The sequence below is a fragment of the Ursus maritimus genome, unplaced genomic scaffold, assembly GCF_017311325.1.
Source record: "Ursus maritimus isolate PB19 unplaced genomic scaffold, ASM1731132v1 scaffold_19, whole genome shotgun sequence".
Classification (NCBI taxonomy): Eukaryota; Metazoa; Chordata; class Mammalia; order Carnivora; family Ursidae; genus Ursus; species Ursus maritimus.
Window position 1 is genome coordinate 53,035,453 of NW_024424341.1, and position 23,930 is coordinate 53,059,382.

Here is a 23,930-nt window from a genome sequence, read left to right on the forward strand (position 1 = left end):
GCCACACTCAACACAGCTGTGTGGACTGTATGCTAACAGCGTCCCAAACGTGATACAGCTGTGGAGTGGCGCCTGACATGTGCAGACACACAACATTTGGGGACACACACCATGGCAGTCCTCAAGCACCCAGCACACAGCGAAATGCACACGGAGACACATCGTGGCACATGGCAAGTCAAATATATATGCTCGGAGAATGATTCACAGCACATACAGACTCACCATGACATACAACATGCCCCAGCACCCAGAGCCATTCACACGTTTGGTCAGAGCAGTGTGAACGGACACCTGTAGACACCCACAATGCACAGCGACACATACGGAAACCCAAACGGCACAAAGTAAGACAGTCTGATATATTTTGGTGCATCACAGAGGACACGACCTAGAATGGTACCCCAGGGGGCGGGGGGGGGCCACAAGGTACATGGACCCTGATGCCCAAATGCAACATCTTCTCTGACTGATAAGCCACACCTGAACCACGCCCACCATGCCTGGCACACGATATACTCCAACATGCGTGGCCACACAAACAGCATATGCAGAGTAATGCACAAACACAGAATGACACAAAACACACTGCCACAGTATTTCCCAACACAGCCTTTTCTGAACACCACGTATCACATAAATCAGGTGTGACCCACTGACACAGCCAACACCTAGGCCTGCAACAACACCACGCACAACACCCGGGATACCCTCCGGTGTGGTGTAATACACAGCCACACAAACACAACATGCTCTGAGTGTGGGCACCCAGGCTGTGTTCTCGGCAGGCAAAGGAGAGGCCCCCCAAATGGACTCACCCCTGGGCATGACACAGAGGGTCACATCTCTGAACAATAGCTCGCCTTTGCACAAACAATACACATTCAGAGACACAACACACTGTGATGTACAAAACAGCAAATGCAATGCAGGGTGATGCACCGCGACTCCCAGAGTGACACGCAATGTGCAATGTCACCGCGTGCAGCAGCACAGGGGTAACACATGGGTCTGTGTGCCATACGTCGGGACACAGATCCAAACCCAGGGGAGACACCGGCCTGGTAACACAAAACACCTCCCACACTGACCTCCGAGACACAGCCACTCTAGAGGGAGCTCACAGACACAACCCCTCTCCCTCCCATGTCGTATGTCATGCAGGAACATGGACCCGCCAGCCACAGGGAAACGAGACACTCACGCACAGACATGTCTGGCAACACACCAACACAGCCCATGCAGACACACCCAGAGACACCAAACCGCACACACAGACACGCCCAGTGACAAAAACACAACCCGTGCTGGTGCCCCGCCCGCTCCATGGCACACATGTGATTCCCACTCTGGGTGAGACACAGCGGGAGAGTGACGGAGACACACCCGGGCACACCCAGACACCACGCACGTGCCCGCTGGGAGAAAACGCTGCCGCCGGGCACTCCTGAGGCTGCAGCTGGGGGCCCCCCTGCTACCCGCCAGCCTTGTGGCCTGGCACCAGTCTCTCTGCACCTCTCCTCCTCCCTCTTCTGTTCTCGGGCCTTACCTCGGACTCCTCCCTCAGTCTCTCCTGCTCTGGAAGCCTCGGGGTCTGTGCTCTCTTTAGCTCTTTCTCTGCCTTTCCCTGTCTCTCTTCTTCTCTCCCCTGTTTCTTGACCTGTTTCTCTTCCGGCTCTGTCTCTCAGTATCTCTGACTCTCTCCGTCCATGTGTCTCTTTCCATTTCTCTCTCTCTGGCTCTGTGTTTCTCAGCCTCTTTGTGTCTCTGTGTCTCTCTTAGCTTCTCTGTCTCTGTCTCCATCTTTGTGTCCCCCTGTTTTTCTATTTCATCCTCTCTCCCTGTCACCATTCCTCTGTCTCCATCTCTGTGCTCTCTCTCTGTCCCTGCCTCTTGCTGACTCTAGGTCTCTCTGTCTCTGCCTGTGACTCAGTTTCTCTCTCTCCCTGTCCGCCTGCCTCCAGACTTCCCTTTGGGCCTCTCTCTGTCTCTCTGTCTCTGGTTCTGCCTCTCTCTCTGGACCTCTCCATGCTTGTCTCTGCCTCAGTTGCTCTCTTCCATCCACCAGCGCAGCTGGGGGCAGCCTTGCCCTTTCTAGTTCCACCAGCCCCACTCAGGGGCAAGAGGCCAGAGACACAGGCTGCGGCCGCCCGAGTCAGAGGCCTCGGAACGGAGACCTCCAGCCCCAGCCCCTGCACCGCCCGTGCCTCAGTGCGGGGGCCCTAGTGAAAACTGTTGGGGTGGGGGGAACAGAGAGACCCCAGGGGTGCAGCCAGGCAGGGAGAGAGACGGAGTGGGGAGAGAACTTGAAAAAATCAAAGAGGTGGAGAGAAGAGGCGTGGAGGTGAAGGGAAAGCAGACGCCCGGATCAGGACATGGAAGTTAGAGCAGACAGAAGTTTTGTCTCCAAAGAGACCACAACTAAGAGAGAAAAACGGAGCGAAGTCTGGCCATGGGAGAGGCCAGGGTGGGCAGCAATGGGGTCACAGTGGGAAAGGCACTTGCCTCCAAACGGAAGTTCTGGGATGTGGGGGTCAGTCGGTAGGACACACCGCTCCAGAGCCAGCTCCCTCCAGCCCAGGGAGGGGCTGAGCCAGGGGGTGGGGGTGACTCAGGGCCCCAGAGCTTCCTGTGACTCAGCCCTTGGTCCCAACCCTGAAGGGGGGAGTGGAGAGGGAGAGGGGTCTCTGTAAAAGAGAGGGAGGAGGAACACCAGAGGACCTTGCTGCCTAGGTTGCCCCCTCAGAGGAGGGGGTGGGCGGCTGCATGGGACTTTGAGGGGAGGAGGGGACTGGGGGTGTGGACTCCTAGGTCTGAGGGAGGAGGGGCTGGAGACCTGGACTCCTGGGTCTGAGGGAGGAGGGGCTGGGGGCCTGGACCCCTGGGTCTGAGGGAGGAGGGGCTGGGGGCCTGGACCCCTGGGTCTGAGGGAGGAGGGGCTGGGGGCCTGGACCCCTGGGTCTGAGGGAGGAGGGGCTGGGGGCCTGGACCCCTGGGTCTGAGGGAGGAGGGGCTGGGGGCCTGGACCCCTGGGTCTGAGGGAGGAGGGGCTGGGGGCCTGGACCCCTGGGTCTGAGGGAGGAGGGGCTGGGGGCCTGGACCCCTGGGTCTGAGGGAGGAGGGGCTGGGGGCCTGGACCCCTGGGTCTGAGGGAGGAGGGGCTGGGGGCCTGGACCCCTGGGTCTGAGGGAGGAGGGGCTGGGGGCCTGGACCCCTGGGTCTGAGGGAGGAGGGGCTGGGGGCGTGGACCGCTGGGTCTGAGGGAGGAGGGGCTGGGGGCCTGGACCCCTGGGTCTGAGGGAGTAGGGGGCTAGGGGTGTGGACTGCTGCGTCTGAGGGAAGAGGGGATTTGGGCCTGGACTCCTGGGTCTGAGGGAGGTGGGGGTTGGGGCCTGGACTCCTGGGTCTGAGGGAGGAGAGGGTATGGGGCTGGACTCTGGTTCTGAGGGAGGAGGGGCTGGGGGTGTGAGGGAGGAAGGGGCTGGATCACATACTCCTGGTCCAGGAAGGCTAGAAGAACTGATTCCAACGTCCCTGGGACTTTTCCTTGGCCTCATCCCAGCTGCCCCACCTTCATCCCAGCCCCATCTCCGGGCCTGGAAAGGACCCAGGTGCCTTGGGGCCCAGCCGGAAGGGGCGAAGGACAAAGGGTTGTTTAACTGGGCAGGGTGGTGGAGGGGAGTGAAGAGGGTGTCTCAGGCGGAAAGGTCACTCGTCGCCCCGGGCTTGTGCAGGGAAAGGCGGGGCTGAGCCCGGAGGAAGACATCCTTCATGAAAGTCAGAGGCTTGTGGAGGCAAATCCACCACGGCTGGTCTCTTTTGATTTAGGCATTTGGAGGTTTCAAGGCATGGGTTACTGCCATCTAGTGGTGGCTTTGGGAACTGCAGGCACCTGCTTGTCCAGGCTAGTTTCCCGTCAGCGTATATTGAGCACCTACTGAGTGCCATGTCCTGCTCTAAGTGTTGAGGGTGTAGTAAAAACAAAACAGACAAAATCCCTGCCCTCATGGAGCTTCCAGGCTAAAGGAAGTTTTGTAGTTCCATCAACTCTCTCACTCTGAGTCTTTGGTTCTCTCTCTCTGTATCTCACTCGCCTTGCTTCTATTTCTATATACTGGTCTTTGTCTTCAAGTGCATGCCTTTTCCTTTTCTCCTTTTTCTTTCTCTCTGTTTTTGTTTACTTTATCCTTTATATATCTCTGTTCCCCACCAATTAAAATTATGTAATTATTATTTTTTATTAAGTTCAATTAGCCAACATGTAAGTACATCATTAAAAATATGTATATTATTTAAAGTCATATATGAATTAAATTATAAGTAGTGTATAATTAAATAATTATATCTCACAGTCTGGGAGTCCACAGACCTTGGTTCATTGACTATTTTTGTGTGGAATATAACACACATACAGCCTGGGTTAGGGATTTACCGGTGTTCATGTCTAGCTCTGCGATCTTAGCGGTGTGTCCTGCAAAATAGGGATGATACCCATGTCACAGGAATGCTTTAGAATTAGATGAATATCCACAGTCCTCAACACAGGACCTAGTATATTTTGTTTTTGTTTTTTTAGAGGGGGGTGGGGCAGAGGAAGAGAGAGAATCTTAAGCAAGCTCCATGCCCAGCGTGGAGGGGACTCCATCTCAGGACCCCGAGATCATGACCTGAGCTGAAATCAAGAGTCGGACGCTTAACTGACTGAGCCGCCCAGGCGCCCCCTGGAGCTGGTGTATTATAAGAACTTGGGGTACATTTTCTCTAAGGCTGGCTGCCAATAACCCCTCCTGTCTGTGCTGGCATGTGGCTTCAATCTGGCTGGCTTGTGACTTGTTTGTTGCAGAAATGATGCTGGGCCAGCTCAAGGTCCAGTTGTTCAGAGAACTAGAAGCTTCCGCTTTGTTCTCTTAGAACTCTAAGACGACCATGCTGTGAGCAAGCTCATGGAGAGGCCATGCAGAGGAGAATCAAGGCACCCTGGCCCAAAGCCTCAGTCTAGCCCCAGCTGAATGCAGCAGCATGAGTAACCTCTGGAGAGGCGAGCAGAAATGCCCAGTCAACCCTCAGAATCACGAGAAATAATGTACTTTTTGTTTTAAGACACTAGATTTGGGGCACCTGGATGGCTCAGTCAGTTAAGGGTCTGCCTTTGGCTCAGGTCATGATCTCAGGGTCCTGGGATCCAGCCCCACATCGGACTCCCCGCTCAGCGGGAGGTCTGCTTCTCTCTCTGCCCCTCCCTGGCTCGTGCTCTCCCTCTCATTCAAATGAGTAAATAAAATCTTTTAAAAAAAGACACTAGATTTTGTAGTGATTTGTTATACAATGATAATAAATATCATGCTCTTCTGTTCATTTTCGTGTTTGAAGTTTACATAATAAAAACTATATGTATTTATATGAATATGCATATAGTTGGCCCTTGAGAAATGGGGGGTTAGAGGTACAGACACCCCACACAGTTGAAAACTCCATGTATAACTTTTGACTCCCCCCAGACTTAACTACTGGCAGCCTACTGTTGACTGGAAGCCTTACTGATAACATAAACAGTTGATTAGCGTGTATTTTGTGCATTATTTGTGTTATATACTGTATTCTTACAATAAAGTCAGCTAGAGGAAAGAAAATGTGAAGAAAACCATAGGAAGAGAAGATGCATTTATAGTACTGTATTTATTGAAAAAAATCTGTGTATAAGTGAATCTGTACAGGTCAAACCCATGTTGTTCAAGGATCAACTGTGTATATATAATGGAATAGATAATGGAAATTGGAAATTGTACCTTATAAATTGCAGATAGTATCATTTTGCTTTTCTTTTTATCTCTGGGTCTTTTTTTTTTTAATTTATTCATTCGACACAGAGAGAGAGAGAGCCAGCGAGAGAGGGAACACAAGCAGGGGGAGTGGGAGAGGAAGAAGCAGGCTCCCAGTGGAGGAGCCTGACGTGGGGCTCGATCCCGGAACGCCAGGATCACACCCTGGGCCGAAGGCAGACGCTTAACGACTGAACGACCCAGGTGCCCCATTTCTGGGTCTTTCTTGACTCTTTCCTCCTTTTTCAAAAAAGATTTTACTTACCTATTTGAGAGAGAGAGAGAGAGAGAGGGAGAGAGAGAATGAGTGGGCTGAGGGGCAGAGGGAGAAGCAGGCTCCCCGCTGAGCAGGGACCCTGGTATCATGACCTGAGCTGAAGGCAGATGCTTAACCAACTGAACCGCCCCGGTGCCCCTTTCTTGACTCTTTAAATCCCTGTCTTTCATACTTTCCTCTCTCTTTCTCCTGTAAGTCTATTCCTATCTTGCCAAAACCCTTCCTGCCACTTTCCTCTCCATTTACTTTGCTCTACCACATTGGCCTTCCTGGTGATCCTCAAACCTGCCATGCACTTCTCTGCCTCAAGTTCTTGACACTTGCTTGTCCCTCTGCCTGAGTGCTTTGCCCTCCAATCTCCTCACGAATCATTGTCTTACTTCATCCAGTTCTTTGCTCAAATATAGTCTCTTTCTTGACCACCTCTTTAAAAACGGTCTCCTCCTGCTCCATAAAGAATCCTGTATCCTATTTAATTGCTTTGTCTTCATAGCACTTAGGATTGTCTAAATAATCCTGTTTTCTTATTTGTCTAATTGTTTGGGGCAAGGATTTGTCATCCTCAGTGTTCAGAGCAGCGCCTGGCAATAGGAGATGCCGGATGGATATTTGTGAAGGAATGCTCTTATTCAATGGTAGTTTTGGCTGTCCTTTGACTCTACCCTCTTATCCTGTTCCACACTGTCCTGGAGGTGGGAAGGATGTCATTTCTTCATTTCCCCGTCCTTTGTCCCTCCACCCCAATTAGTTGAAGTTGCTGTCTGTGGTTCTGAGACCTAATGCTACAGATCTGTCCTTGGTGCTGATTAGGGCTTCCACTTCCATTACGCTGGAGAGGTCAAACAAATCTTGGGAAAGGAGTGATGTGTGTGTGATCCATCCAGACACTGGAACTTCTGGATCACTGAGAGAAGGTGGACATCTGAGTTCCCGAGGGAGGGAGTGCCTGGGTCACTGTGTGTTCAGTAGGTACCTGTCCTAACTATTTCTGTGCTTATCTATTCAGGTATACATACATTCATGTATATACTCTTTATTTTGGAAAACTTCAAACATACAGAAATGAAAAGAAGAGTATAATAAACCGCCGTGTACCCACTTAATAACTACCAACTCATGGCTAATTGCATTTCACCTCCACCCACTTCCTCACTTCCTCTCTTATTTTAATGCAAATCCCAGACATGATATCATTTAATTATATGTCGTATTTTGAAATTTGTTTCTTTTCATTGAGGTATGGCTCACACATTGTAAGGTTTGCAAATCTTAAGTGTACAGATTGATGCAGCTCTACCTGTGTATGGACATGTGTGACCAGCACCTGATCAAGCCATAGGGCATCTCCACTGTCACAGCAAGGTCTTTTGTACCCACTCCAACTGACACACCAGGGATGGTCACTATTCTGACCTCTATCGACAAAGATTAAAAAGCCACAATATGGGAGTCCAAAGACCTGGGCTCTGGCCTTAACTTCGCTATTGGAATTCTTTTTTTTTTTTGTATGAAATGTACTGTACGTGCAGAAAGTACATAACATCCAGAGGTCTATTTTGGACAAATAATTATATTGTGAACCCCCATGAAATCACCCTGGACACCCAGAGAGAATATTGCTTCTCCCCAGAATCTTCCTGGGTGCCCCTTTATGACAACATTCCCTTCCCAATTTCCAGAGGAGACCACTATCCCCACTTATAAGAAACTTTACTCCTCCTAACCCACAGCCCTCACACACTGTGCTTTGTTAGTCTCTCCTTCTCCCTCTGACCCTTCAATACTGTGTGGCCCCTGGCCCCCTGACCATGAGTGAGAAATGACCTCCTCTCTCTTCTCCCTGTCTCCAGTCTCACTCCCCCTGGTCTGTCCCTTGCATGGTCTGAGGGAGAGCTTCCCATCACTGGGCTTCCACCATGTCTTTCCCCTGCTCTAAGCCCTTCCATGGATCCCCATTGGCTGTAAGGAAAAGTTCAGGGGACTTTATCTTCACCTGACATTTTAGGCCCTTCAGGGACTCTGCCATCCTCTTCATCCTCATCTTCCTTCCTCACGCTGTATACACAAACCAAGCCTTTGTGAGTACTGTCCTTCCTACCTGGAATGCCTTTCCTCCTACTGCTTTACCAATTCCTATTAGTTATTTAGACGTCTTTTCAGAGATTAATTCCTGTCAACAGCCTTCTCTGGTCTTCCGCTTTGGAGCTCCATTAGGCCCTCATACCTCATGCTTTACCACTTGTGAGCCTCCGGGTTTATCACTGTCTCCTTCCAGACCAGGAAGGCAGGGTTGGATCTGACTCATTACTGGGTCCTTGGCATCATCCAGCTCAGAACAGATTATAAATGTTTGCTGACTCTCCCTCCCTGCAGCTCTGTGTCTTAACTTGCTCCTGCCTTTGTCCTGCTGTCTTCTTGCAATTTAGCAAACATTTCCTGAGGCCTTGGCTTGGGCTGGTCCCTCTGCCTGAATGTTGTTCCCCACTCTGTCCACATGATGACCTTCTACTCATCCTTCAGGACCCAGCAGAGGTTCTGTCCTCTCTGATGCCACCTTGATGCTCCATTGCCTCAACCCTTAATCAGAGGTTTCTTCTTTACCTGTTAGCCCTTCAGGCCCAACCACTCCCCTATCTACCCCCCTGATCTATCTGGGGTCTATGGCCATTTGGGGGCTAGCCTGCATCCCCCATCAGACCAAGAAGTCCTCAAGGGTAGGATTCACCAGGATTGCCCAGCACAGAGGAATGAATAACAAATATTTGTGGACTCTTTCCTGAGATTATTTCTATTTCTGTGTTCTCTGTCATTGAATTGGCTAGTCCCTCTCCCTGGAATGCTGTTCCCTTCTCTGTCCCTATGGAATGCTTTAAGACCTGTTACCAGGTTCTCCTCCCTCTGGCACCAGCTTCATTATATCCCTCTCCAGCTCTGTCTCCTCTTATACATGCATGTCCCTCCACCATAGGCTTGTGGCTGTCTGAGTGTGGATCTGCCTCCCTCACATCAGACTCAGAGCTCCTCCAGGCCTGGGAGTCACCTCCGTGGCCCCCGTGCCCAGTGCGTGGCCAAGAACAGAGGACCACAATGAATGATGGATACCGAGGTGTATAACTCTAGGTTTGGTAAATTAATGCTGTTCCCTTGCCACCTTTCAGCTTCATTTTCAAGACCCGTGTCTGAAGTTGTCATTTGTATGTAAATGGACACTTGGAGGATCAAGGGCTCTCCTTTCTTCTCCCACCTTACATAAACTCCCTCCCTAGGACTGCAGAATGTCTTCTCCTTCACTGTGTTCCACACAGTGTTGTTTCTGACCAGGGACCTCTTAATACGGTGAATGAAGTGTGGCAATGGGCTCGTGCCCATGGATTTCACTGGTCTTACCTCATATCTCATCCCCTAAAAGAAGCTCACCTGATAAAACAATGGGATGCCTGGGTTATTGTTGCCCTCTGGGAGTTAACACCCTGAAAGGATGGGGCTCCGCCTTCTAGGGTACAGCATAAGCTTTGAGGTGATGACCATTTTATAGTGCTGTCTCCCCACAGGCAGAATGCATGGGTATCAAGGGGTGGCAGGGGGTCCTCTCGCTGTTACACCTACTACCCACTTGGAAATTTTTGCCTCCTGTTCCCATGACCTTGAGTTCTGCTTGTTTGGAGGTCTTTGTTCCCAAGGAAAGAATGCTTCCACTAGAGGACACACCAGTGGTTCCTCTGAATTGAAGGTGAGACTGTCACCCAGGCATTTGGGGCTCCTCCTCATGCCACTGAACCAATAGGCATGTCTGGAACCCCAGGCATTCTCTGGAACTCTTCTTAGAGATTTCATGTCCAAAAGTAAAAAAAAAAAAAAGAAAAAGAAAAAAGACAGGACCACTAAGGATTTAGACCTTTCAGGAATGAGTGTTTGGGTCACCTCCCTAGTTAAAAGACACTCTCCAGCTGAGGGCAAAGGAAACTTGGAATGAGTAATGAAAGAAGGAAAGCATACATATCAACTATGGCCTTGTGACCAGTTGCAGAAATGCAAACTGTAGATATGCATATTTTCTTCTTCACTTATTTTTTCCCCTCCATCCCTCCCTCTCTTCCTTTCTTCCTTTTTTATCTTTCCATCTGTCTATCATCTATCTACTAACTTCTTTTAATCTTGCCTCTTCTTTCCCTTTATTATTTCATATAAGGATTCATAGTGGTGGTGGTCCTGACATTCATAAATGAAAATTTTGTCAATCGCATCCATGCTACTTCTGCCTTTTCCTTCTCATCAAGACCAGGTATTTCTTAGGCCCTGCAATTAGGAAATAGCAATAATTAGTTGTTGGGTGAGTAGTAAAAAAGGGTTAGATGACCAAAGATCAAGAAGACAAAGAGATGTGTGTGAAGGGATAGGCAAAATGAATGATGTGCAAATTTAAGTCCATTCAGTCAGAATGCAGATAGTAACAATACTAAATATCATTTGGATATTTCACACAATAGAGACAAGAGAGATCACATTTCCTGGATTTATTCGCTCAGTCACTCCTTTTCATTTAACACGTTACCTAACATGCAAGGGTTCATGTCATGATATGGTTAACTGAAGTCTTCTTTATCCCCTTTGCTCATTAGTTGTAACCAAATGAATAACTTTAAGAAAGGGGGTATGTTTTATTTCTCTCCACCCCCCATTTGCCATTTCTGCACCAAGAAAGCATTTAAAAATGTTTTCAACCTTTTATGGAAAATAATAAACATATAGAAAGGACACAAATCTCAGCAAAGAGCAGGGTGAGTGGATTCTTGGATCAAGAAACACAAGACCAGATCCCAGAAATCCCCTTGTCCCCTCTTTCAGCCACTGAGTTTCCTGACTTCTTTTTTTAAAAAAAGATTTTAATTAATTAAATTAGAGAGAGAGAGTGAGCATGCACACATGTGAATGGGGGAAGGGCAGAGGGAGAGGGAGAGAATCTCATGCAGACTCCACACTGAGCACGGAGCCTGACCCGGGGCTTGATTCCAGGACCCTGAGATCATGACCTGAGCCGAAGACAGACCCTTAACTGACTGAGCCACCCAGGTGCCCCAGACCCAGGGATCTTATTAAAATGTACGCAAGAGGACACACTGTATGACTCCATTTATATGCCGTACGATATTAGGCAAAATTGATGTACGATAGAAGTCAGAATAATGACTCCCTCCTGGTGGGAAGTGCCTGTGAAAGGCTATGTGGGAGGCTTTGTGGACAGGGACCAGAAATGTTCTATATCTTGATCTAGTGGAGGTTACTCAGGTGTATACATATGGAAAAATGGCACATTGTGCATTTTACTGTATGTGTTTCATGTTTCAATGAAAAAGTTATATGTAATTACATATACATATAATTATATACATATATTATAACATTATGTACACACTATGTAAGATATAATAATATACTATACATATATTATTATATGATATATATTTATGTGAAACATGGCAGCTCCCTGCTATAATTCTCCAATGGATTCTCTTATCAGTATGGGATCAGCCAGAAAAACAGAACTAGCTGGAGATATATATTAAGATACGAGATTTATGGCAAGGCTTACGTGATTGTGTGGGCTGGCCAGGTGAGTTGAAAATCCATAGGGCAGGCTGTATGGAGAGGCAGGCTGGAACTCTCCAGCATGGGCTGAAGGTGCTGTCCGCAGGCAGATTTCTTTTTCAGGCAAGCCTCAGTCTGCTTTTAAGGTGTTTTCAGCTGACTGACCCAGGCCCACCCAGATGATCTTGGATAATCTCCCTTGTTCGTAGTCACCTGACCATGAACTATAATATCTACATCTACAAAATACCTTCGTACTTACACTGAGACTAGTGTTTGAGTGGCTAACTGAGATTGTAGCCTAGCCAAGTGGACACATCAGACTGACCATCCCAGCTTCAAACCACATTTGCAGTAAAATCCAAAGTCTGCTTCCCACACTAGAAAGGTCAGTTTTCTTGGGGCACCTGGGTGGCTCAGCTGGTTAAGCATCTGCCTTTCAGCTTGGGTCATGATTATGGGGTCCTGGGATCGAGCCCCACATCAGGCTCCCTGCTCAGCGGGGAGTGTGCTTCTCCCTCTCCCTCTGCAGCTCCCCCTGCTTGTGTTCTCTCTGTCAAATAAATAAATGAATAAATCAGTCAGTCAGTCAGTTTCTTGAAGGTTGGGACTTTTGCCTGTTTTGTTCACTGCTGAATGCCTAGAAACTAGGACAGTGCTTGGATACGGTAGGTGTTGAGTAAATGTGATGAATGAATGGATATTGACATTCAGCTTCTCCTTCTATGTCAAGACATGTAGACATTTAGAATGCTTCTCCCCTTGACCTCACAGGAAGGTAGGAGTGTCTCTGAGCTGACTTCCTCTTCATTAAGGAACTTAGAAGATGTGGGGATCCATCCCTGCCCTGCCACTTACTCTGAAAATCACTGCCTCTCACCGTGTCTTGGGCAACTTGTCTGCCAAATGGGGATGCAACTCCCTTTCTTGTGTGCCTCTCTGGGTCATTGGGAGGACCAAGTGGGGGACAGGATGTGAAAGGACCTTGTAAAGCACGTGGACAAGAGGTCACGCTGCGGGATTCCATGTTTATGTACACATCTGCCCGCCCCGTGTTCCTACCTCTGGATCTGTGTCCAGGCTGTCTCCTCTGCTTGGAATGCCCTTCCTCCTGCTTCTCTTTGCCAAAGACCTCTTTACCCGTTAGGAGTTTGCGTAAGATTCACTTCTTCCAGAATGTCTCCCCCAGTCTCCACAGGTTGGAGAATTTTTCCTGGTTCAGCTTCGCCTCAAGTGCTTTTCTGTCCAATTCATCAACACCTGTGTGTTTGTGAGGTCGAGTTGCCTAGCGGTTGATGGCGCCGGGAGTAACACTCCTGGCTCTCCATTCACTAGATACATGAGCTCGAGCACATGCCTTCACCTCTCATTTGCTCATGGGCATTGTGATAATAGCCCGACTCACGCTGGGTGGCCCTTGCGTCCCAGGTAGTCCGTGTTCATCTCATTAAATTCTGAACACAAGCACTGTGAAGTAGGGCTTGTCATTAGTATAGGTTTTATTTTCACCTGTGCCTTATAGGTGAGGAAACAGGTGCAGAGAGGTTGAGTAACTAGCCACGGGCTAGATGGTAGAGCTGGGATTTGGACCCATGCAGGCTGGCTCCAGAGTCTGGGCTCCTAGTTCCTAGGATATGCTGCCTCTTGAACCTCTCATGATGATACGAATAAAGACATTATTGTAGTTCCATGCTGGCTCCAGAGGGAGGAAACCGGGTCGTGGGGTGCCAGGGCTTCACTGGTGTTCAGTAATAGCCGTTGTCAGGATTGCTCTTCATGTGGGCCAGGATGGGGCTGTTTCTCCCCACCCTGGGATAATGGGGACCGTTCCCAATTTCTCCCAGGCCTGCTGATCAGGTGTGGGCAGGGCAGGGAAAGGGAAGTTGGGGGGGGTGGTGGCAGAGAGAGACAGGAGTGCAACTCTTGTGTGATATCATTTCCCAGTAAACCACATTACAAAGGCTGAAGTTTCTAGAAGTGGGTGCATGTCTGCCCCCAGCATCCTGCTCATGAAGAGGCTGGAGGGGCTAAGCGAGGGACGTGAGGGGTCCTCCCAGAGTACCCAGCAGCAGGGGGACCATGAGGAGCAGGGCCTTGAGGAGGGGCGCCTGGGCAGGGGCTGGGGCCGAGGCAGTGGTGAAGGGCTGGGCCACGGAGTCCCTGTTGCAGAGGTGCCCGTCACAGCAGGAGCCCTGCAGGTCGATGTTTGTCCAGGGGCTGGAGGTGCCCTTGATGATGCAGGAGGGCCGGTGGCAGGTTCGGATATACACAGGGACTGAGAAGTTGCCTGGGGGGCGGGGGTGCAGTGAGAAGGGTGTCAGAACTGAGGGAGGCAGCTGCGCCTGAACCTCCACCTCAGAGGCCAGGGCCACGACTGGGTCCTCAGACTTACTGCCAGTCCCTCTCCTCAGACTAGAGCCCTGCCTCCTCCCTCAGAGCAGGGGCATGGCTTCCTCCTTCAGACCAGGACATGGCTCTGCCTCCTGTCTCAGACCAGGGCCATGCTTCTTCCTCAAAGGAGAGCCATGGCTCTTCCCTCCGGCCACGCCGACTCCTTCAGACCAGGGCCATGTCTCCCCGTCAGGCCTGCCCTGCCTTCACACCCTTTGGGCAGGCTCTGCCCCGCTCCCAGCCCCTCACCGACGGTCATTTGGCCGTTGCCCTGGAAGCAGACGCTTTGGTCGTGGTGACACTGGACCTGTCGAGACTTCTCCGGGGTGCAGTCCTCTGGCTGGATCCCCAAGCAGGCGTAGCACTTCAAGCCGCTGAGAGTCGGCGGGTTGGGCGCTAGCAAGAGAGCGTAGACGCACACTCAGGTAATGGTTGCGCGGTACGGTCGTGTGAGCTGCGCACTGCATCGGGCGCCCGCCTAGCCTGACTGACCCGAAGGCCCCAATCCTAGCTCGAGGGAGGAGGCGCCCAAGTGGAGGCCACGCCCCTTCTTTGCCAAGGCCCGGGGTGGGGGGGAACCCTGCCAGCCCACCCCGTGCCCCGCCCCACCCTCCGGCTCACCGGGGCTCAGATTGGGGATCGAGTCGTGGGTCATGAGGTCGGAGTTGCACAAGTCAGTCGCGCAGCCGCGCACCACCGAGTAGTCTGGCGGCAGCGCGTGGTCGTCGGACAGCATCCGGCCCGTAGGCGGGCCTGTCCAGCAGCCCTTCTGGACCAAGGTCACTGAGGCGCGGTACCCTGGGGGCAGGAGGGGACCGGGGCCTGGTGCGCTGCCTCGTTCCAGCCTGCTTCCTCCTCTCCTTCTTACCTCCCCGCTTGGCCTCCCTAGTCTCCAACCTCTCCCTCCCCCTCCGCTCTTTTCCGGCACTCACCTCGCCTCTCCCTCCTACCCGTCCCTCTCCCCCTCTCCCTGCAAGCTCCTCTTCCCCTACTTCCCCTACTCCTCCTCCCCTCACCAGCTTCTTCCCACCTCCTCCCCTCCTCCGCTCTTCCCCTCCCTCCTCCGCCCGACAGCACGCCCCTCATCCTCCCTGGTCTTTCTCCCTCCCCTCCTTGCGCCTCCCTCCCTCTACCTCCGCTCTCTGTCCTTAGCTCTGCCTATCTCATCACCCCAATCCCCCTAACCCCTTGGCTCTTCTCCTCTGCTCCCTCCCTCCTAATCTCTCATCCCTGTCTCTGCCCCCACCCCTTTTGTCTTCTGCTCCCGCTTCTCCTTTTCCTGCTATTTCCTGTCCCTCACCAGTGTCCAGGGACAAGACAGCCTCAGAGCATCCCTGGGGACAGGAGACATTGTGTAATTTCATGCCGCTGAGGTCAAAGGGCCCGAAGTAGATGTGTTGAAAGTTGTAGCATTGCCGGGCCTGGGCTTCTGAGGAGAGAAGCAGGGTGGATGGGGTGAGAGGAGCTGTGTGTGTGGGGAGGGTGGGGTGGGGAGGGGTGGGGATGAGCCTGTTCCAGGAACTCCCCCAGAGCCCCCCCTAGCAAATGACAGTCTCACCAGCCAGGCTGCTCTGCTCTGAGGGGAACCAGGCCTTGCTGCCTAGAGAGAGCTAGGTTCCGCTGCTGGAGTTGGTCACAGCAGTGTCTACCTCCTGGCAAAGTAATGGCCTCTGTGCACCTGCCAGTCCAGTTTCCCTCCCCCAGCTGTTCAGGATCTCCACCCTCTTCCAGGAAGCCCTCTAAGATTAAATAAAAGAGGAAGTGATTCACTCTTGCTCCGCCTGTCCCTCTCCCAACCAAACCCAGGATGTCCAGTAGCACTAAAAGGCCGTGGGTAGAAAACAGACTCCAGCACAGGCAATGGGATGTGCAATCTTGTACTACAAATGTACACACACAGCCAGCCCCAGCGGCACACACACAAAACAGTTAAAACACTGACATAAACACAAAATAACAAAATTGACACAGGCTCATGCTAATCTCACACACATGCACAGAGCAACCGGAGCATCCCCGCAGAGTTCTGTATTCACACGTGAAATAAGTCCCACCCGGACCCTCCAATGGAAACTCCCCCACCCAAGACACAGGCAAGATCATACCAACAGACAGAAAAACGTGTGGATACAGAAACAAAAACAACATGCAGAGAGACCCAGGGACAGAGGAAGTCAGACCCAGAGAGAGACAAATATGGCCTCAAGAATCTTAGACACAAATAAAATGAGAGACCACAATTATGCCAAGTTAGAGATACGAAAAAAAGAGACCCACAAAAACATACAATTTTGAACCATAGACAGATCCAAGACACAGGGAGACATGGGGGCACAGATACACAGAGAGACAGACACACTTCAGTCCCCAAACACATGTGCCCAGGGATGAAACCAGACCTGATGATCACAGGATGCACAAACACAAAGAGAGACACAGATATGCAAAATCACACACACATCTCTTTTACAGAGGAAGTGAAATGCGGAGAAAGACCCAGAAGCATTTGTTCAAACACTTGTTCACGTATGAAATCTGGTACAGACAAACACACACATGCACAGAGACCCACCGGGCACCCACATGTGGACACACACAGCAATCAGACTCAGGCTTAGTTTCCTCTCCCCGCTTGCCCCTGTCTTTGGAGACACTTTGGTCCTGATAGGAGTATGTCTCTATCTTTTCCCAAACTGGGGGAAGGGGTTGCCTGAGGATGAGGCCAAAGTTCCCTGCCAGTTCTGGAAAGAGCCCCCAGGGTTCCCTGGAAGTACCCTTGAACAAGGGCGTGGGCAGGATGAGAGGCTGCAGTTGGGGGAAGAGAGACGCCAGAGATGACTGATGGGAGAACAGAGAAGACACATGAGAAGGACACAGTCTCCAAGTGGCTCCTCCACCAAGACCCAGGATCCAGGTCCCCCCAGTCCTTCCTCCCTCAGACCCAGGAGCCTAGGCCTCCCCAGTTCTTCCTCCCTTAGACCCAGGAGTCCACCTCCCCCCTCCCCCCAGCACTGGGCTCAGAAGTCTGGGTACCTGTCAGGCAGAACACAGCCCCAAAGAGGCAGAGCAGGATGGTTCTGGGGACTCCCATTGCCAGCTTGTGGAGCTGAGCTGAGACACTGAGGACAGCTCCTCCTGCTCTGATTTCTGTCTGGCTGGTTCTCCCTGCTGAGCCCCAGGCATCCCGGCTCTCCAGCCTGCTCAAGATTCCTCCACCCCCGCCCTTCCTGGTCTCCTCCTAGGTAATCATGATGGGGCCATGATGAGTCCTTGGTGCCCAGGAGGGAGAGAGATTGGGGTCTGGATTTCTGGGTATGAGAGAAGGGGGAGCTAGAGGCCTATAACCCTTAATTTGGGAGGTTTATTATTTGCAGTCTCTCTTTCTACCCCGTTCCCCACACTGTGTTCTAGTCTGAGGTTGGTACACATGGTCTCTTGATTTCGCTTCTCTTTCTTTACTGGAACACACATTATGCATAAACACCACACACACACACATCCGCCAATGCTGGGGCCATGTCTCCAGACCCAGAGACACAAACATCACCTCCTCCTAGAAGCCTCTTCTGATCCTGATCTCCCCCGCTCATCCACCCACTCAGCCTCAGGCACCTCCCTGTCTCCCAGCCATGGTCACCCTGGGTTGGACTGCTGTCTGTCTCCCCTATCAGGCTGAGAACTCCCCAGAGGCCTCAGGGATGTTTGCAATGTTGAATGAATGAATGAACCAATGAATGTACAGAGAAGCAGAGAGAGAAAGACAGACAGACAGATGGAGAGGCAGTTACACATGGGATACAGAAAGTCTCATGCAGTGTGGGCAGGTGTAAATGTAGACACCCAGACAAACCCAGACATGAAGACGGACACCCTGATGAACAGGACATGCCCCTAATAAATGTTTATTAGATTAGTAAATGAATGAATAAAAAAGCATTGGAGAAGATGGAAACACAGGCAGACAAGCAGAGGGACACAGTATCCCCCGAGGACACAGACAGATGCGTGTGAACACTCAGACACAAGGCAGTGGGGACATGCAGACCGATGCCCTTGCAGGCTGCGGGACCTGGGACAGAGACCCCGTCAGCACCTCCTGACCTGCCTCACTTCTGCCCCTTGGTGGAGCTGTTGTCTGCGCTCACGCCCCTACTGTGCTGTGCAGGGTGGGCACCAGGCATGTGCAGACCTAGGGTCACAGACCCACAGATGGATGGGACAGAGTTGGCATAATGACAGTGACCAGGATGGCCTTAATAGTCCCCTGAACTTGACTAAATTTTACACAGCTTTCTTCCTGACTACAGGCCCCTGACCTCCCTTTCCTCAGGGCACGTGTTTTAGAAAACTCGGGGATTCATGTTCTTCCTCTGTCTCTTTGAAATGTAGGCAAATCTTCTCCCAGCCTCTTAGCAGTTTTGCAACCCTGGGATGTCTTTCTCAGGGACCTGGGAGCCATCCCTTTGAAAAGTCAGCATGGAGGAAGATAGCACCCCCCCCCCAATCTCCCAGGCTCTGTGGGAGGGTAGGAACTGAACTTGAATAAGGGACGATTAGCAAACACAGATGACCTTATCACAGAGAAAAACACTTGCAAACTCAGAAATAACTCAGGGTGCTGGACACATTCCATGGACCAGCCCCTCTTCTATCATCCACCAGCTCTGTTCCACTAGCCCATCTGGGGTTTAAAAACCTTCCCCTATTTTGTTTTGGTGGAGTTGAGCTCAGTGTCTGTCCTCTACCGTCGTAGGTGGTTTTTTTTTTTTTTGTTTGTTTGTTTGTTTTTAAGTAGCACCACACCCAGCACAGAGCCCAGTGTGGGGCTTGAACTCACGATCTTGAGATCAAGACTTGAGCCAAGATCAAGAGTCAGAGGCTTAACCAACTGAGCCACACAGGCACCCCTGCCGTTGTCTTGAATAAAGTCTCCAGTGCCTGTTTAACTTTGGTGGAATGTTTTCTGTGACAGCAGACACCCAGGCACTGTGGACAGTCACCAGATTCTGAAGTCTCATAGACATGGTCACCCTCTTGCCAAATCACTGCCCCTCCAATCAGGCATCACTTCCCCAAACCTGTTTTGCATCCACATTATTCTTCCTGCTGCTCCTGTTCCTGCCCCGGCTCTGTGTTGGGTACTGGCCACACAGCTAAGGGCCGCTGGAGAGCAGAGACTGGCCAAGGGAGGAGGCTGGGTTTTCTGAAGCCCCTGTGGAAGGTAGAGGCTTTGGAGGTGCTCACAGTGGTTTACAGTTTCAGAGACTGAGGCTTGAAGAATTGTCCGACCAGCCGGTTTAGTGTGTGAGTGTTTGCATGTGTATGAGAGAGTGTGTGTAAGTGACTGCGTGAGTGTGTGGCTGTGTGTTTGTGATTTTGATTCTGGTCACCTTTCGGTACCTTTGGAGGCTGTGAGCTATTAGGTGGGAAGCTCTCCATTGCAGGAGGTAATCAAGTGGAGGCCAGGTGATCTAGGTCTAGGGATTTGGGCAGGGCTCTTATATCCATAGGGGGCTATACAACATGAACTCTGAGCTCCCTGTGAACCCAGGGATTCTTTTTTTTTTTCAGTAATTAAACTTTAGTAACCAAATAATTAATTATTTAAGAGATTGGGGGGAAATTGAGGATGTTTGGTGGTAGACATTAAGGTGCTATTTTTTTTAAAGCTTGCAGCAATTTCTTTTTCTTTTTTTTTAATGTAAGATTTTATTTGTTTATTTGTGTGTGTGTGTGAGAGAGAGAGAGAGAACAGAAGCAGCAGCAGGCAGAGGGAGAAACAGGCTCCCTGCCGAGCAAGGAGCCTAATGTGGGACTCGATCCCAGGACCCTGAGATCATGACCTGAGCTGAAGTCAGATGCTTAACCGACTGAGCCACCCAGGTGTCCCTAAGGTGCTATTTTAAAAACTTTTTACTGTTAGAAATTTTCACACACGCACAAACCTACAGAGAACAGCATGCTTGCCACCAAGACTCAACAATTTTTAACATATCACTATCTCGTGTTACCCTTTCTTCATTTGCTGCTTGTAAGGGCATTGAATTGGATTCCTGCATTATTTTGCTCAAGATATTAATTTCACTTAAAACACCATTTAAGAGTAGGTGATTTTCAAAGTGCACCTTTGGCTTATCTTTATGAATGTCATGAGCAGTTTCTAAAAGCGTGTCACTTGCTACCTCAAATCGAATTCCTAATGCTGTGATGCCACCAAATCAGTTTTCTCTTTGCATACTGAATAGTTTCAAATTTATTTTCAATAAATGTATTTTCATAGAACTACCCTACGGTCCAACAATTGTGCTACTAGGTATTTACCCAAAGGATGCAAAAATACAGACTCAAAGGGATACACACACTCTGGTGTTTATAGCAGCATTATTAACAATGGCCAAACTATAGAAAGAGCCTCAGTATGACTGATGAATGGGTAAAGAAGATCCGGTATATATACACAACGGAATATTATTCAGCCGTCAAAAAGAATGAAATCTTGCCATTTGCAATGACATGGATGGAGCTAGGGTGTATTATGCTCAGTGAAATAAGTCAGTCAGAGAAAGACAAGTACCACATGATCTCACTCATATGTGGAAAACAGATGAGGGGCACCTGGTGGCTCAGTCGTTAAGCGTCTGCCTTCGGCCCAGGGCCTGATCCCAGGGTCCTGGGATCGAGCCCTGCATCGGGCTCCCTGCTCTGCTGGGAGCCTGCTTCTTCCTCTCCCACTCCCCCTGCTTGTGTTCCCTCTCTTGCTGGCTGTCTCTCTCTCTGTCAAATAAATAAAATCTTAAAAAAAAAAAAAAAGAAAACAGATGAACATAGGGGGAGGGGGAAAAGAGAAAGGAGAGAGGGATACAAACCATAAGAGACTCTTAACGATAGAGAACAAACCAATATTGCACTGTATCTTAACTTACAAAATTTAAATAAAAAATAAATGTATTTTCAGTATACTTCACATTTATTAGAAGTTGAAAAGTAGTTGCAGAGTGCTTGAATGATATTTAAAAATTCAGCAGTATAGGGGTGCGTGGCTGGCTCAGTTGGTAGAGCATGCAACTCTTGATCTCAGTGTTGTAAGTTCAAGCCCCACGTTGCCTGTAGAGATTACTTTCAAAATAAAATCTTTTAAAAAATTTAGTAGTATAGAAGAAATTTTTGCTGCATTATTCATTGTCCAGTTGGATTTGTTCCTCCGAGGAGAAAGAAGGAGGAAAGTCTGGAGGTGGTACCTAGAGTCTCCGCCCTAGCCCCAACCTACTAGCAGAGCCTCTGTCTGGATGTCTTCAACTCCCTGGTGTCTGAGTGTCTGTAGGTTCTGTTGAATGCCTTAGAACGTTTTCAAGGATCTTCTATTGTTTTCCATAAGCTTCCATGCACCTTTCCATTTTCATGCATATATGCAAATACCTGGCCTTTCAAATGATTTTCCCCCCAGATTTGGTTTGTGTAAGCAGTTTCATAAATGTGCTATCATCTTTCTCCCCGAAGTGGACAAAATTCCCCAACATGTTTACATATAGGAATAGGTGCTGTCCTGAACTCTGCCCATCTAGCAATAATTATTAACTGATTCATTAACTACGAGCAGGCTTTGTAGCCGAAATAATTGAGAAATACTTAGTATTACTTATTCAAAATGATTCCATTGATCAAATGTGCTATGATTGTAATGATTATTTAAATGTCATCCCCTAGATAATGTGTAACACCACATGTGACCTATCTTTTTTTTTTTTAAGATTTATTTATGTGTTTGAGAATGAGAGAGAGAGAGAGAGAATGTGGCCCAGGTGCCCTTACACATTCTCTCTTTCAAGTGTATTTTTCCCATCTCCAGAGAAACAAAGGTTAATTACAGGATCCTTTGAGATGAAATAAAGTTACCCAAATCTGATCATATATTCCCCAGTTGGAAGAACTGGTGTGAAGTGATATTTGTGTCTACCACTATGTCTTTCAAAAGTTAAAATTTCTTGGGGTGCCTGGGTGGCTCAGTCCGTTAAGCTTATGTCAGGTCTTGATCTCAGGTTCCTGAGTTCAAGCCCTTTGTTGGGGTCCACGTGGAGTGTGGAGCCTACTTTAAAAAAAAAAGTTAAAATTTCTTATTTAACGTGAGTAATTTTTGGGCAACTGTCTCAGGTCCCCTCTCTTTTTGGGACCTTTGTACTATCACTCAATAAACTTTTCTTTGCTGCCCATCAAAAATAAATAAATAAAGTGAATAATTTTTAAGAGTTTAAGCGTTGAATATTCAAACACTGACATTTTAAGAACTTAAATGTAGGAGTCTGATATCTGAATTAGATGGATTGGCAAAAAGTGTATTAATGAGGGATGCCTGGGTAGCTTGGTCAGTTAAGCAAAGCATCTGCCTTCGGTTCAGGTCATGATCCCGGGGTCCTGGGATCGAGTCCCATGTCGGGCTCCTTGCTCGGCAGGGAGTCTGCTTCTCCCTCTGTTTGCTGCTCCCCCTGCTTGTGCTCTGTCTCTCTCAAATAAATAAATAAAATATTTTTTAAAAAGCATATTAATGAAAGGATTCTTCATTTTCCCTCTCCCACTCATTTCTTGAAATTTTTCCTTCACAGTTTACATGGAGGTAGAAGGTAAATTTATGTCAATCATTAATGATTCTGGATTCAGCTACATTCTGCTGAAATAACCATTGCTACCTGCTACCCTATTTTTTGCAAAAATTTATTCAATTATCCAAGTAGTTTTGTTAGCTATTAAAGCAATGAGCTTTCCATTTTCCAATCCTGATTATTTTTCCTTCTTGATAGATGTCAAAGAGGGTTAACATTTTACCCTAGAATCTTAACATCTTAAAATAATATGTAGATGACAAGTGATTAAACTTTAATAATAATTTCTATACTGATGAAATTGTTAAAGCTTATAATAAACAACTGCTATAATAATATAATTAATAGGCTGTTGAGTAATATTCTTCAACTTCCACCTACGTGGAAATTTCCACCCACATTCTTTGTGGATTACTATGGGTAATTGAGTATTAATTATTATATAGTGATTCATGCCAAATGAAAGGATGTGTGGACTTATATTTAGAACTCAATAATTCTAGTCTGGTACAGTAAATAATTAGAAAATATGAACTGCAATATGAAATATTAAATGTAGCCACAGCACAGACACCAAGAATGATTTTTTTTTCTTATTAAACTTTTGTTTTAATGAGTCTCAAAATTCTGTGACAGATTTTTGGTCAAGTTGTTTCCACTTAAAAGTACTGATCTTGGGGCGCCTGCGTGGCTCAGTTGGTTAAGAGTCTGCCTTTGGCTCAGATCAGGATCTCGGAGTCCCAGGATCAAGTCCCACATTGGGCTCCCTGCTCAGCAGGGAGTCTGCTTCTCCATCTCCCTCTGCTGCTCTCACCCTCTCTCTCTGTGTCAAATAAATAAAATCTTAAAAAAAAAAAAAGATACTGATCCTAGGGGTGCTTGGATGGCTCAGTCGGTTGAGCATCAGACCCTTGGTTTCAGCTCAGGTGGTGATCTCAGGGTCATGAGATTGAGCTCTGGGTTGGGCTCTGCCCTCAGCAAGGAGAGTCTCCCTCTCCCTCTCCCCCTCCCACTTGTGTTCTCTCTCTCTCAAATAAAAAAATAAAATCTTTTAAAAAATAAAAATTGCTTCATAAAAAAAGTACTGATTTAAAAAACTAATAACTTAAGGGGTGCCTCTGACTCTTTATTTCCGCTGGGGTGGTGATCTCAGGGTTGTGAGATTGAGCTCCTAAACGGGCTCTACGCTCAGAGGGGAATCTGCTCCTCCCCTTTTCCCTCTCTCTCGGTCCCTCCCCCTTCTCTAAAATAAATAAATAAATC

At 48.9% G+C, this 23,930-nt stretch overlaps 1 protein-coding gene across 1 annotated transcript; it reads right to left on the bottom strand.

Annotated features, from left to right (window-relative positions):
• Positions 1-12,785: 12,785 nt before the first annotated feature.
• LYPD5 (LY6/PLAUR domain containing 5) lies at positions 12,786-15,502 on the bottom strand. The gene is made up of 4 exons (XM_040633049.1): positions 15,374-15,502; positions 14,695-14,871; positions 14,323-14,469; positions 12,786-13,969 (listed from the first exon to the last, which is right to left on the bottom strand). The coding sequence occupies exons 1-4, from the start codon at positions 15,435-15,437 to the stop codon at positions 13,710-13,712; spliced, it is 648 nt and encodes a 215-aa protein (XP_040488983.1). The 5' UTR covers positions 15,438-15,502; the 3' UTR covers positions 12,786-13,709.
• Between the last annotated feature and the right edge of the window lie 8,428 nt (positions 15,503-23,930).

Coding starts and splice junctions, on each gene's coding strand:
- LYPD5 (XM_040633049.1), bottom strand. CDS start 15,437: ATGAAATTACACAATGTCTCCTGTCCCCAGGGATGCTCTGAGGCTGTC. Junction 14,470..14,694: donor GATCCCCAATCTGAGCCCCG/GTGAGCCGGAGG, acceptor CTCTCTTGCTAG/CGCCCAACCCGCCGACTCTC. Junction 13,970..14,322: donor CAACGGCCAAATGACCGTCG/GTGAGGGGCTGG, acceptor CCCGCCCCCCAG/GCAACTTCTCAGTCCCTGTG.